Consider the following 12651-nt stretch of genomic DNA (forward strand, 5'->3'; position numbering starts at 1 on the left):
CGAAGGTAGAGATGCATGAATTCCCTTGTGCTTGATAAGGTAGGCCTTTGAATAGGTCCAACCACTGGTGCCATTGGCACTTTAACTAACCATCCACTTTCATGATTTTGTACATTGAGTACTGGCTAGGTGTACTAGTGTGTGCATGTAGTGGCACAAAGGGTTGAGAACCCAAGGCTTACCTACTAGCAAGCCTTTTGTGTCACGATTAGGCTATTGATTGACACCTTTCCTACATAACTAACTTTTGAAGAGCTTAGCACTCTAATCTTGCATGAAGAATCCTACAACAATAGAGCATATGATAATGGCAAAGAACAAGCTTTCTTTGGAAAGAAGGGGGATAGTTGTAGCAACAAGAATCCCTCTGAGAAGACTATAAGAAAAATTGGCATAAGGACCATCCTCCATGTAGATATCATTTGAGGATAGTGCACATGAACCAAGCAATCCAGCCTTGTAGTGTATTCTAGCTTGCATCCTAGTTGGTTCCAATATCTCAAAGTAAAGATGCATCTGTAATAAGGGTATGTATGAGAAAATCTCACAATGCTAAATGAGGTTCAAACAAGCCCTCCCTTTGAAGAGTAGTATTCACTTATTCCATTCTTTTAATGTGGAAGGGAAAAGGATGCCAAATATTGCAAGGGTGTTTGGTGTTATGAAATGTTGTTTGGCTCATATGGATTGGTCTCCCAAGAAGAGCATATAGATCTAGGAGTGAAACAAGACAAAAAACTATTGTTCTTGCGTTTGGATATCTACCCCAATGAAGACAAGAAATCTGTCCATGAGAAGGGGGAAGGAAGGCACAGTTAGCTTGCCACATCATTTTTATTAGAATGGATATGACACCCACTTCTACTTAAGGTTGCATTACCTCAATATGGTTGTTGAGGATGTCTAGACATTACCTGGTCTTTGAATATTGTAAAAAAAAATTGTATGTTGTGCTAGGATTTATGCTTACTGATTGCACCAGTAGCGGCATTTTTTGAGGGTCGCATGAAACAACCTACGGGATCTCTGCAAGCTTTGGAGAGACCACCACTTCAAGCCACTAATTAACAAGGAGGAGACTATCAAAGACATAATGGTTTGTGTAGACATGTTCTTGTACCGTGAGGACATAGTCTAAGAAGAGTATCAATATATATTAAGAAGTGTAAGATGAGGTCCCGAGTGACCCGTCTAGCCATGAGGAGAAGGAAAGTATCTCGGATAGTAATGCAGAGTAGTAGACCTCCTCCTCTCTTTTGGAATTTTTGGAGAATGTCTCTTTTGGAGACAAATTTTGTTTAAGAATACTCTATTTGCAAGAATTTTTGTATATGAACACTCTTTTGGAGATAAATTTTGTACTTGAACACTCTTTTGGATCCAAATTTTGTATATGAATACTCTTTTGGATACATATGGTAATGTAACTTATGGAGGTATATGACAATGTACAATGAAGTCTTAAGCAAATTTTCTTTTCATAGTTTTAGTAAATTAAACTTGAGTTTTAAGTAGTAAATTGTCTTTTAAGTAAAGTGTAAGCATTTATTACTTTTTCCACTTCTTACCCACTCTTGTGTTTGTGTTTTTTTTTGTTTGTGTCTGTGTTTGGCCAATCCCCCCAAATTAGACATGTCAGCACGTTACATGTCCGGAGAAAACAGACCCCATGATCATGGGACCCCTCATAGGAGGACGTCATGGGTTGTACTCTTCAGAGGACTTCAATTTGATTCATTTGACTCCTCAAGGGCCTACCCCTATGACTATCCTTGGGTGGACTCCCCATGGTCCAAATCCTCAAGGGCCTACCCCTATGATGGTACCTCGGGGAACTCCTTTGCTAGCATCCCATGGCTTCGTTGAGAGTCCCGATGAGTTTGTCGCATCCATGAGTGACACAGAGGTAACGATATTCTTCTCTCTCCTATCGTAGAGGACCTCAACTATTCCCTCTCCTACACCCCTCAGGGGTAGATCAAGAACATCGATGGTTTTACCTGCTCGACAGCCATCCCCTGTAGCCCCTTTCGAGGGGTCATCACTTGGGCGTACACCATCATAGGTCCAAGAAGAGTAGTAAGGGTCGAGGCTATTGTGGTGGCATGAGGGATGTAGATGAGTCTGCACACTCATATCCCTTCAGCTCTCCCCTTCCTCATGAGATGTAGTACTAGTCTGGTCCCTTGTCCTCTCCACTCACAGGATGCAGTACCCCAGAGACCACTCGCTCCCTTACTCCTCGCTCCTTAAGCTCTCACTCCACCCCTCGCTCTAGCTCTACTATTCCATCCACCACGAATCCTTCCAACTTTGTTTTCCTTAGGACCTATCCTACATAGTAAATAATGTTGGGGAGGTTATACAGGATGAGGATAGGAAGGCAGTCACAAGATACATGAGGAGGTTGGTGAGGACCTACTTCTCGAATGATATATTCAAACCTTGGAAACAACATGACAAGAGAGCCAAGGATGCCATCATATATGCCCTCAAGAGACAATTTAAAAATCCTAAAGGGTATGAGTTTGATTGAAATGCCATGCTTACATGGATGGCAAAGCTCCTTAAGTCTCGTAGATATGAATTAAGGGATGCTGTTAAGGATGGTAAGCACAAGCCAGGGTGGGTGGACCTGAAGGATTGGAAGAGAGCAAAGAGGGATTACAAGGAGAATCCAGATACATTTGAGCCTTAGTAGAGGGCAACGAGGATACGCCTCGAGACCATAGGTCCTTCGCACCTCAGGAGTAGTGGTAGACTTGGCAACAACGAGGCATGGGTGGTAAGTATATATTTATCTTCTAGTGAATTTCAAATATGTCCAATCGTTCAAATGTCTTGTCATTCATATTTAACTAATAGAATTTGGATCCATAGGAATCTTGATTGGAAGGCCTCCAGAAAACAAGGAGTACAAAAGGGGGTTCAGAATTGGATCCAAGAAATGGTTTAAGGAGAAGGAGAAAGAAGGAGTCCACATTGATTGGAAAAGGGTGGAGCGCATCATGTGAGTATACCCTATTCCTCTTCTTTATCGTTTGACTATCACCATTGTATTACAATCAACACTCTTAGGTTTTTCTAACTTGTTTCATTCTTAGGGAGGCACATTCGACCCATCTAGAGATTCGGATGGAGAGATTGGATCTGAAGAAGAAGTGGTTAGGCTATCAGAAGAGGAGGGCAAGGAATTGGGCGTACACAGAGAGACCGAGGGCAAGGAGGGCGAGGAGGACGAGGACGAGCAATAGTAGGGTAGGATATTTAGCCATTCAATATTTCACCACTTTTGCCCTTTTGTAGTAGGTTACCTCGACGAATTTGCCATTTCAGAGTTCGGCACTTTTGCCATTTTGTAGCACATTAGCGCATTGCTTTGGTGGATTTGCCATTTTGTAGCACATTGCTTTGATACATTTTCCATTATTGTGTATACCTTCTTTGCAAAATTGTAATGCACGCCTCTGCATTTGTAACATTTAATCATGATTTTAATGGGGAAAAAAAATATGTGGGGTAGGATGGGACTGAAACAAGCCCCATCCTACTGTCCCACAAAATTTTCTTTTAGCTTTTGTAAAAATGTCGGTATATATCGATGCCTACACCAACGCCCATACCGACAATGTCGGGCATATTTTATGGACGCTGACACCGACTCCCACACCGACGGTTTCTTTACAACATCCACACTGGCAAACTTTTCGACACTTTCCACTTGTTAAAACAAAAATTTCTTCATATTTAGCATTGATATCAGTGTCAAAAAGGACCCGTGTCTTGTAGTGCAAGTCGATTGATCATCATTTGTCAATTGTGGGAATCGATGTTAGTCTCCCACTCTTGCTTGCAAAATATAGCTTTTTTTTACTTATGAAATCTTGATGTACCTAATAATTTTTTCACTCATGCATGCATCCTACCACTATTGGTGGTGGAGAGGGCGAGGCTAAGAGCTAAGGTGATAGAGGAGATGAGGCTTGAGATAAGGGCTTCTCCTAGCGATTTACATAGTGTAGCCTCTAGTGCTTTATAGTTTTGTGCACGTCTATTTTTTGTAGTCTCTATTTCTTAGCAAAAGTAATGCATCCCCTCTTTATACTATAGTGCATTTCTTAGCAAAAGGAATGCATCCCCTTTCTATACTATAGTGCATTTCTCAAATTATCTTCTCCTGTTTTTTGTAAGAGTATGATTTTGTATTCCCTTTTTGGGTTTTTTGTAATATAGATCTTGATATACATTCATATCCCTTTAAGATTTTTTTTGCAATACATCTTGCCTTACACATTCATATCCCTTTGAGGGGTTCTCTATACATTAGCTCGGCCTATATTATCATATGTTTGTATACCTTGCTACAATAGTGTTATTGGAAGCAATTGAAGATAAATTATTATATTGACTTATAATGTGGTATAATGGGGCTTTGTGAGCCGCATTTCGTCCCATAAATTATAGTTTTTTCATAGATAGCATCTAGCACTATTTTATTCTAGTATCTCGCTAGCCTTGTTAATGATTATATTGAATGCAACCACCATACCATTTGTATCATTCTGATGCATAGTCTAATGGATATACCAATGTCTCTTCTCTTGGAAAAACATTCCATTATTCATAAATTTTGTTCGAATTTGTATAAAATATAGGCAAATATGATAACTACAACATATTATATATACTCTAAGTAAGTTTTCATTTAATATATCCAATGTTGATTTTTTATATGCATACTTCTCTTGCAATATTCGTTTCACATCGTCAATCATACCATTGCACAATTAGTTAATTTTTATAATTTCATTTTTTTGTGTGAAGGAATACAAGAAAGTGAATACTTGGTTGAAGGATCGAAAGGAGAGCAAAAGTTAGTTTTCAAAACCTCTTTATCCTTGACAAGTAGTTGCATCAACAATAAATTTTGAAAGGAGCTAATGCATTCCCTAGTACACATGAAAAAAACTTAATGGAAAATTAAAAATCCATTGATGACACAAATTACATTAGGGGAGAATTGGGGTCTCAAAAGGGCCCCATAAGGAATGGGCTAAGAAATGGATTAGACCTAATGCAAGCTCTCTTGTGGGGTCCAAGGGAGTCCTAACCCCCCTACCTAGGTGGGTTAAGCCCAATTGATTTTTCATTTTCTTTGTTTATCTTTCCTTTGGAGCCACCTTTTAGGTTGGCTATGCCAATGTAATTCTTGATTTAATATCACTAAATCACTTTGAAATAATTTGATGCATTACATGAGAAAATATATATTTTGAAGAGGAATCTAAAAATTTCATTTTCTGTGTTTTCTTGGTCATGGAGGTTAGCTATGTCCATGTATCTTTTTTTAAAATTTTAAAGTTGGCTACTATATCAACTTGTAAAGGATTGATGAATTTCATGATTTTCTATGAAGAAATATAGATTTTGAAGGGGCAGATAAAGGAATTTGACAACTTTGGCCATTTCAATGTCCATTTTTGGCAAATATAGGAGGAATTTAACCACAACGCAGAAGGCAAAGTTGGTCAAGACAACATGGGATGTCTAAAAATGCCAAAAACCTACCATGGTGCAAATTTGTCCATTTGGAGGGTGTCCAAATGGCCAAATTCATGCCGTGGTAGGTTTTGGCATTTTTGGACACCCCATGACATCCTGATGAACTTTGCCTTTTGCTATGGTCAAATTCCTTCTACATTTGCAAAAAATGGTCATCAAAATGACCAAACTTGGTCGAGAGTATTTTTTTAACTTGGAATATTCATAATATTTTCCTAAATTAGTTTTATAAAAATATATATACAAGTAATAGGACTTAATTGCATGGAATATGAAGAGAATAGTAAAATAGCTATAACTTTTGCGCTATAACTCCAATTGCAAATATTTTTAGTTCAAAATTGAGAGCATGAGTAGCTCTATGATATTTGAATGGAAAAATAAGGTCTTTTCCCTGAATGTTCAAATTAAATGTGGAAGACCTTTAAAAATCAGTCACAAGTTGACGGGGTCATAAATTTGTAATTACTTTGGATACAAATGAAGGAAAAGGGATAAGTTTGCATATAAAAGGTTCACCTCTCTACACAACAAACTTGGAGGTGGTGTATTCAATACTCTACAATTCAAAGCAACATTACCTTATACTGCATTAACAACACATTCAAAATTTAACCATGACTGAATCAAAATTATTGCTTATGACATGGTATCTTGCAAGGAAGAGAATGTGATAAATTGTACATTTTTATATTATAATCTCTTCATTCAAATACAAAGACTCTTCATAGCGTGTACCTCCTCTTTGCTGCCTCTAATACAAATAAGAAAAAAGAGGCTTTTGAAATCCCCAAGTAAGATCCTAATACAAATACCATTAAGGATCTCCTCTTGGACACGAAGCCACACAATAATACCATCAAAATAAAATGCATCAATGTTTGTGATGTCCTCCAAGTCATGAAGAAAACCTATGCAAATGTTAAAATGCCCAACCTACAATTTGTGGACAACTTGTACTAGTCAAACACATTCTTTGATGTTGCATGAGGGATAAAACAGACATTTTTCATGCATTTCTCTAGAATCATTTCACCATTTCAAGTAAAGTTGAATGACGATACATTTCATTATCCATGACTAAAAGGTATTCCTACACATACCTTAGAGATAGTCCATTGTCAGTTATATCAAAGATTCCACTACTTCCCACTCCTATGTTAAAATAGGCTCTTGACACCCACACTTGTAAAGAAGATAGGCAAGGAAGGTACATAGAAATACATCCTTCCTCTTGGGAAGCTTATGTGGACCCTTGGAAAAACCTTCCATGACTATCTAACTGGTCAAACTGTAAGTTCAAGTCATCCAATGCATTTCTTGTGTTCTAGAACCAAACTAGAGCTCACAATATTATCAACTTCTATCACTTTCTTCCTGACTATGCCTCTAGAACACACTAGAGCTCACAATGAATACACTAGAGCTCACAACATTGCCATCTTGTGTCATTGTGTTCTAGACCATGCCTATTGGGAAAACAATAGCTATAGGAGGGGAAAGAGCAGTTGTATCCTATATGAGAGGGAAAAGCATCTGTGGGAGGACAAAGAGTTGCTGTAGTAGAAGGAAAAGCGCCTATAGTAGGAGGGAAAAGGGCACCTATACCAAAAGGAAAAGCGCCTACAGAAGGGAAAGAGCACTTGTACGAGAGGGTTGAGTAAGAGGCCATAGAGCAAGAGAGGGCATATTAAGAGAGGAGAGAGAAGGGAAAGGTAGAGCATGAGGGGATAGAGCAAGAGGAGGCATAGAAATAGTGAGAAGAGCAGGAGAGAGAAGACCAATTGTAGGAGGTGCTGCAACCCAAATTTTGAAAAATGGAGGGAGAGAGCAGTTGGACCAGAGCAAAGGAGAAGAGAGAGAGGGGGTAGGTCTACAATAGGCTAGAGGACAAAATAAATTCATCCAAAAGGTCCCACAATAGAGGGAGAGGGCAGTTGGACCAAAGTAGAGGGGCAGAGGAGCAAGGAGGGAGGATGGTTTGGGTGGTCCCCAATTTAAGAGGAATAGCCAATAGGGTATCTCTACATGCCTGCCATCCCTCTACCTCAACATACCATTGCCCCACACAAAGCACCACTCTCATCGGTACACGTCAAATCCCTCTCTAATCCCTTGAAATTAGGAACACTAATTGGAGGCCTTTTTGAGACCCCATTTCTCCCCTAATGATTAGAGAAAGTAGTAAAAATGCAAATGAATAAAATGATATTAAAATGGATGATGAGAGGCTATGCGCTGAATGAGCCTCAAAGAAGAAAATAAGGCTCCAAGAATCCCCAAAAAAAAAAAAAACATATAACTTTAGACTACATTCAATCCCAAAAAGAAATCATGTAACTATGTATGACAATAGTTATATAACCTTGACTTCTAGAAATTCTTTAAATTTGAAAGAGTTTGGGTACCTTGCATATTCTAAAATGGATAGTTTTTTGCAATTCCAGACAATTTACTATAATCTAAGGATAAATCTCTTAGATGGGATAATAGCCTAAATATTTGTTGCAAGGTCAAACAATAGCAAATAAGGTGGCAAACCACTACGGCCCTGCTTTAAATGAAAGTAAGACTTGTTGAGTTACGATTAACCAAATACTTAATAAAAACATACTAAAATAATAGTGGCACAACACATCCGCATTTAGAAAAAAAAAGTAATTCCAATAGATATTACAATAAAGTTTTCCAATAAATTGTAAAGGAGAAAGGAAAGGTATAAATTAGAAGGAGAGGAAAAGAGAAAAAAGAAGTGAAGAGGGAAAAGGTAAATGAGTAAAAAGAGAGGTGAGGAGAGAGGTAAAAGAAGGGATGGACCCTTAATATGAGTGGGGACATGTGTGGGTAGTCTCCTCATACTTTTAATAATGATGGTGTCATAAAAGGGGCATAAAAGCTAAAGACAAAAGAATTTAAGACCTAGCATCTCGAGTGTCCAAGTCCAATAACCAACAATTAAGAGACAATCAACTAATTCTAACCTAACATTAACCAACACTAAACTAAAATTAAGAAAGTCAGCTTTACCATTTGAACTATGTTTCAAACATATGTGAGGATTAGTGAAGAAAATTATGATATACCTTTTCCAAGGACAAAAATTGCCTAGAAATGACATTCCTTACTATGAAAGTGAATTAATAGGCAAATAGGAGGATAATAGCATAGGATTGTTGTTTTAGTGTAAGCATAAACAACTAGGCTTTGTTGGAATAACGTACAACTTATTGTATTTGGGTGATTGTATCATTACCAAAAGGTTTCATAGGTGAGAATAGATGGAGCTTATACAAATGTGTTCAGTGTATTTTGATGATTGTATTATCACCAAAAGCTTTCATTGGTGAGGATAGATGGGATTTGTTTAAGGAAAGAGAGGTCTAGGAAGAGAAGGGAAAGAGGGCACTCGAGCTCAAGTTGGGGTGGTGGAGGCCGATGCGTGGTGCAAGCAGTTGGTTGTTAGCAAAGTTAAGCGCACGACGGAAGCTAGCAGCACACTGGGGTGTGGGTGAGGTGGCATGACCACAAAAGTTACAACCACAAAAGTGGGAGACAAATGGTGGTGCCGTTGACATCTCTTCGAGGTGGTCCACCATGGGGTCCCAGTAGCCATGGAGGACGTAGTTTGTTTCAAGGTGGACCTTGTCCTGAGTCCTGCCCTCTTGCCTGAGAAGATAGACCAATGAGCTCTGATCATCCACCCACCACGCGTTGGGCCTATTCTTGAGCTCCTTGTTGAGGACCTCCCTCAGCTCCACCTCTCTTTCTCTTGCACCCATGGCTTTCCACCTCCTTAGGAACTCCCGTCCCCAGTGGCTATTCCTAATCAGAAACACCCCTGAGTTTAGCGACAGCCAATCCCCTTCCTCGCCATACACCTGCATGCCCATGTAAAACACAGAGCGTAAAGTCTTCTCTAATGGCCAGAAATAGCAGAAAACAATCCCCTCGATCTCTAAGAGCACAATACAACAAAAATTTCCCTATATTTTGCAGCAATCTGGCATTCTGCGAGCACAATACAAGCACAACCACGCTTTGTTGTGGAACATAATCACATCCAGGATCTGCTCTTGTGCATGCTGTTCACATAAATTCAAATAGTTGACTAGATACCGCAGAATTGCAGAGATTTGCGTGGTTGTGACACAACTGACTACGCTTTGTTGCGGAAGTTAATCACATCCAGCATGTGCTCTTGTGTGCAATTCACATACATTCGAATAGTTGAGTAGATAGCGCAGCATTGCAGAGATTAATCTTTGCTCACCTTATCCGCGTAGCCCGGAACCACCAGCTCTTTCCTCGACGCATCGTATCTCTCCAACGGTATCGAGAAATTGAAGTCCGTCAAGATGGCGTCGACATCCATCCACATAAACCACCTTATGGATGGATTTGATTTCATCAACCGCAACAGTGTTGGATAGCGAGCCCAAATCCCCTCAAACCCTTCCTCCCATGTCTCTAGTGCGTACCACACTTTGCAACCTTGGAGATTGCAATAGTCCACCTTATTCTTGTAGGATCTCATGATCAGATTTGAACCTTCTGCACTGTTGCACCCGCCGGGTCTCTCTGCTGTAACTAGCATGAATTGCGGAATCGATGGCACGCGATGGAAATCATGAAGAATGTCACTAGATTTTCCTCCGGAAGTATCTTCCCTAACCCCCGTTGAAGCATTATAGAGTTTCGTTCTTTCCCATCTTATTTCAGCATTGAGAGGAATAGTCTGAACGTCTGACGCTTCCGAATTGGCGGCCGCTTGCATTGCTTTTCTACTATGCCCCATTTTCCTTCTTCTAAAGGGCTTCTCTTTGTTTTGTCTCGTTACATCCTGCTTGAAGTTCGTGGCCTGCAGTGTCTCTCCTCTAGAAATGACCTTCTCTCTGACTCCTAGCTTTGAATGCCTAGGATGAAGCGAGTATGTAGTCTGAACGGCGCCTTTCGAGTCGTGGTTTGACCGATGTAAGCTGGATACCGTGTCGAAGATCTGAAGGAAGATCAGCAGACTGAGCAGAGCAACGAAAAGTAGCACGCTTTGCGCAAAGTGCAACATCTCTGACCAAGCTAAGCGTTGGCCGCACAAATTTCACAGTGAGTGATGCTAAAGGCTAGCTGGGTAAAGAAAGGTAATATCCAAGATGGGTTCCTGCAAGTGTTTTGAACTGGTCTCTAAACATGGGCTTGGGAATCGAAGACCGTGGAGGCTGTAGTCGAGTAACGAGTTTACGCAGAAATGAAAGAGTATAAAATCATTAGGATTGGATTGAAAATAATTGAAAGCTTTTAATGGGCGACGTTAATTTGTAGACGAAGATATGCATTTCGACACGTAATAGAGGAAGACATCCATTGCTTTCGGTCAAAAAATGGACTGGAATAGCATCGTGATTCGTCAAGAGTCACACTCCTTCACCGATCATTGCTTCCTCGACCCAGCTGATTCCGCCCATTACATCAAACCGCCATATACTTACTAGCTACCACAACCTGCAATTCTGAGAGTCGCAGGAATCCGGATTCACGATGCTACTATTCCAGTCCATTTATTTGACCGAAAGCAAGAGTGCATGGAATGGGTTTCTCCGCCCATTACATCAAACCGCAGCTTGATAACATTGACTTCACAAGCTCTAAAAATCACTGCGTACAACGATGCTACTATTCCAGTCCATTTATGTGACCGAAAGCAAGAGTGCATGGAATGGGTTTCTCCGCCCATTACATCAAACCGCAGCTTCATAACATTGACTTCACAAGCTCTAAAAATCACTGCGTACAGCAAAGTCGCGTGATGGGAAAGAAACGCTTCACCTAGTCTTCGTCGCATCTAATCCACCTTAGCATTACATAATAGGATAGGAGTAACCTGGCTAGAAACCCACTCCCCTCAGTGTAAAAGTTGCAATCATAGATTGCCTTTAATAAAATTTAACGTTTCATTTATAAATCTCAAACTTTGAGGAAATTTTAAAAAATTTGCAAAAAACATATACATTGTTGGCTCTTTCCCACGGTTTTCATAAGAAGAACAAGGTTTTCTCAGTATGTAGGGTTCCGAGGCTTTTTGTCATCTACAGATATATCGGGGTTGTCGTTTGTAATATACATATAACTTTGGACCTCGAGTCATGTTTCTGTGAGAGACGTAGGCTTAAGTGTGGTAAGCAAACATAGTGCATGCATGTGTAAAAAGAACGTGTATCATCATAGTTGAGGTTTTCTCAGTATGTAGGGTTCCGAGGCTTTTTGTCATCTACAGATATATCGGGGTTGTCGTTTGTAATATACATATAACTTTGGACCTCGAGTCATGTTTCTGTGAGAGACGTAGGCTTAAGTGTGGTAAGCAAACATAGTGCATGCATGTGTAAAAAGAACGTGTATCATCATAGTTGAGGTAATGAAGGCTTTCGTCTTCATTGAGGGTTACAGGGTTTAGGAGGAGTTTAAGGGTTAGGAGGAGGTTCGAGGGTTTAGAAGAGGTTCCAGAGTTAGAAGGAGTTCCAAGGTATAGAAGGAGGTCCAAGGTTTAGAAGGAGGTTCCAAGGTTTAGAGAGAGGTTCCAGAGTTTAGAAAGAGGTTCCAGAGCTTAGAAGAGGTTCTAAGGTTTAGAAGAGGTTCCAAGGTTTAGTATAGAGTACATGGTGGAGAACTCGTCTCCCTTGTAGATCATGGAGGTTAAGGGTTGAGGAACTAAGGGTTTTGGGGGAGCATAGGAGTAGGAGAGAAAGAAGGTGTAAGAGCATGGGGGAAAGAACAGAGAGGAGGGAGGAGGAGGAGGATGACAAGAAGGAAGGAGGAGGGGAGGAGGAGAGAGGAGTAGGAGGAAGAGGGAGGAGGAGAAGGGAGGAGGAGGAGGGAGGAGGAGAGAAAGAGGATGGGTTGCAAGGTTGGAGGAGAGGGGAGGAGGAGTTACAAGGTTAGGACATGCTTTTGGACGTGGAGTGCAAGGAAGCATGGACACTTGAGACAATTGCTTGGAATACCAAAGTAGAACTCAACACAATGCCCCAAAGATTATGGGCTTCATTCCATTATGGGGTATTTATATAAGTTAGAGAGATTCTCTCTCTACATGTA

At 40.2% G+C, this 12651-nt stretch overlaps 1 protein-coding gene across 1 annotated transcript; it reads right to left on the reverse strand.

Moving 5' to 3' along the window:
• Positions 1 to 8942: 8942 nt before the first annotated feature.
• LOC147881716 (putative glycosyltransferase 3) lies at positions 8943 to 10826 on the reverse strand. Its single transcript, XM_087401926.1, has 2 exons — positions 9833 to 10826; positions 8943 to 9440 (listed from the first exon to the last, which is right to left on the reverse strand). Exons 1-2 carry the CDS (start codon positions 10622 to 10624, stop codon positions 8943 to 8945), a joined length of 1290 nt encoding a protein of 429 aa, XP_087258052.1. The 5' UTR covers positions 10625 to 10826.
• Positions 10827 to 12651: the final 1825 nt, after the last annotated feature.

The sequence above is a fragment of the Dipteris shenzhenensis genome, chromosome 30, assembly GCF_047967505.1.
Source record: "Dipteris shenzhenensis isolate YYH24624 ecotype China chromosome 30, Dip_SZ_1.0, whole genome shotgun sequence".
In the NCBI taxonomy this organism is placed as follows: Eukaryota; Viridiplantae; Streptophyta; class Polypodiopsida; order Gleicheniales; family Dipteridaceae; genus Dipteris; species Dipteris shenzhenensis.

What these genes read in the sequence shown, in the direction of transcription:
- LOC147881716 (XM_087401926.1), bottom strand. Translation starts at nt 10,624, where the DNA reads ATGTTGCACTTTGCGCAAAGCGTGCTACTTTTCGTTGCTCTGCTCAGT. An exon ending in TTCCGGGCTACGCGGATAAG is followed by an intron (nt 9,441 to 9,832) that starts GTGAGCAAAGAT and finishes ATGGGCATGCAG; the next exon opens with GTGTATGGCGAGGAAGGGGA.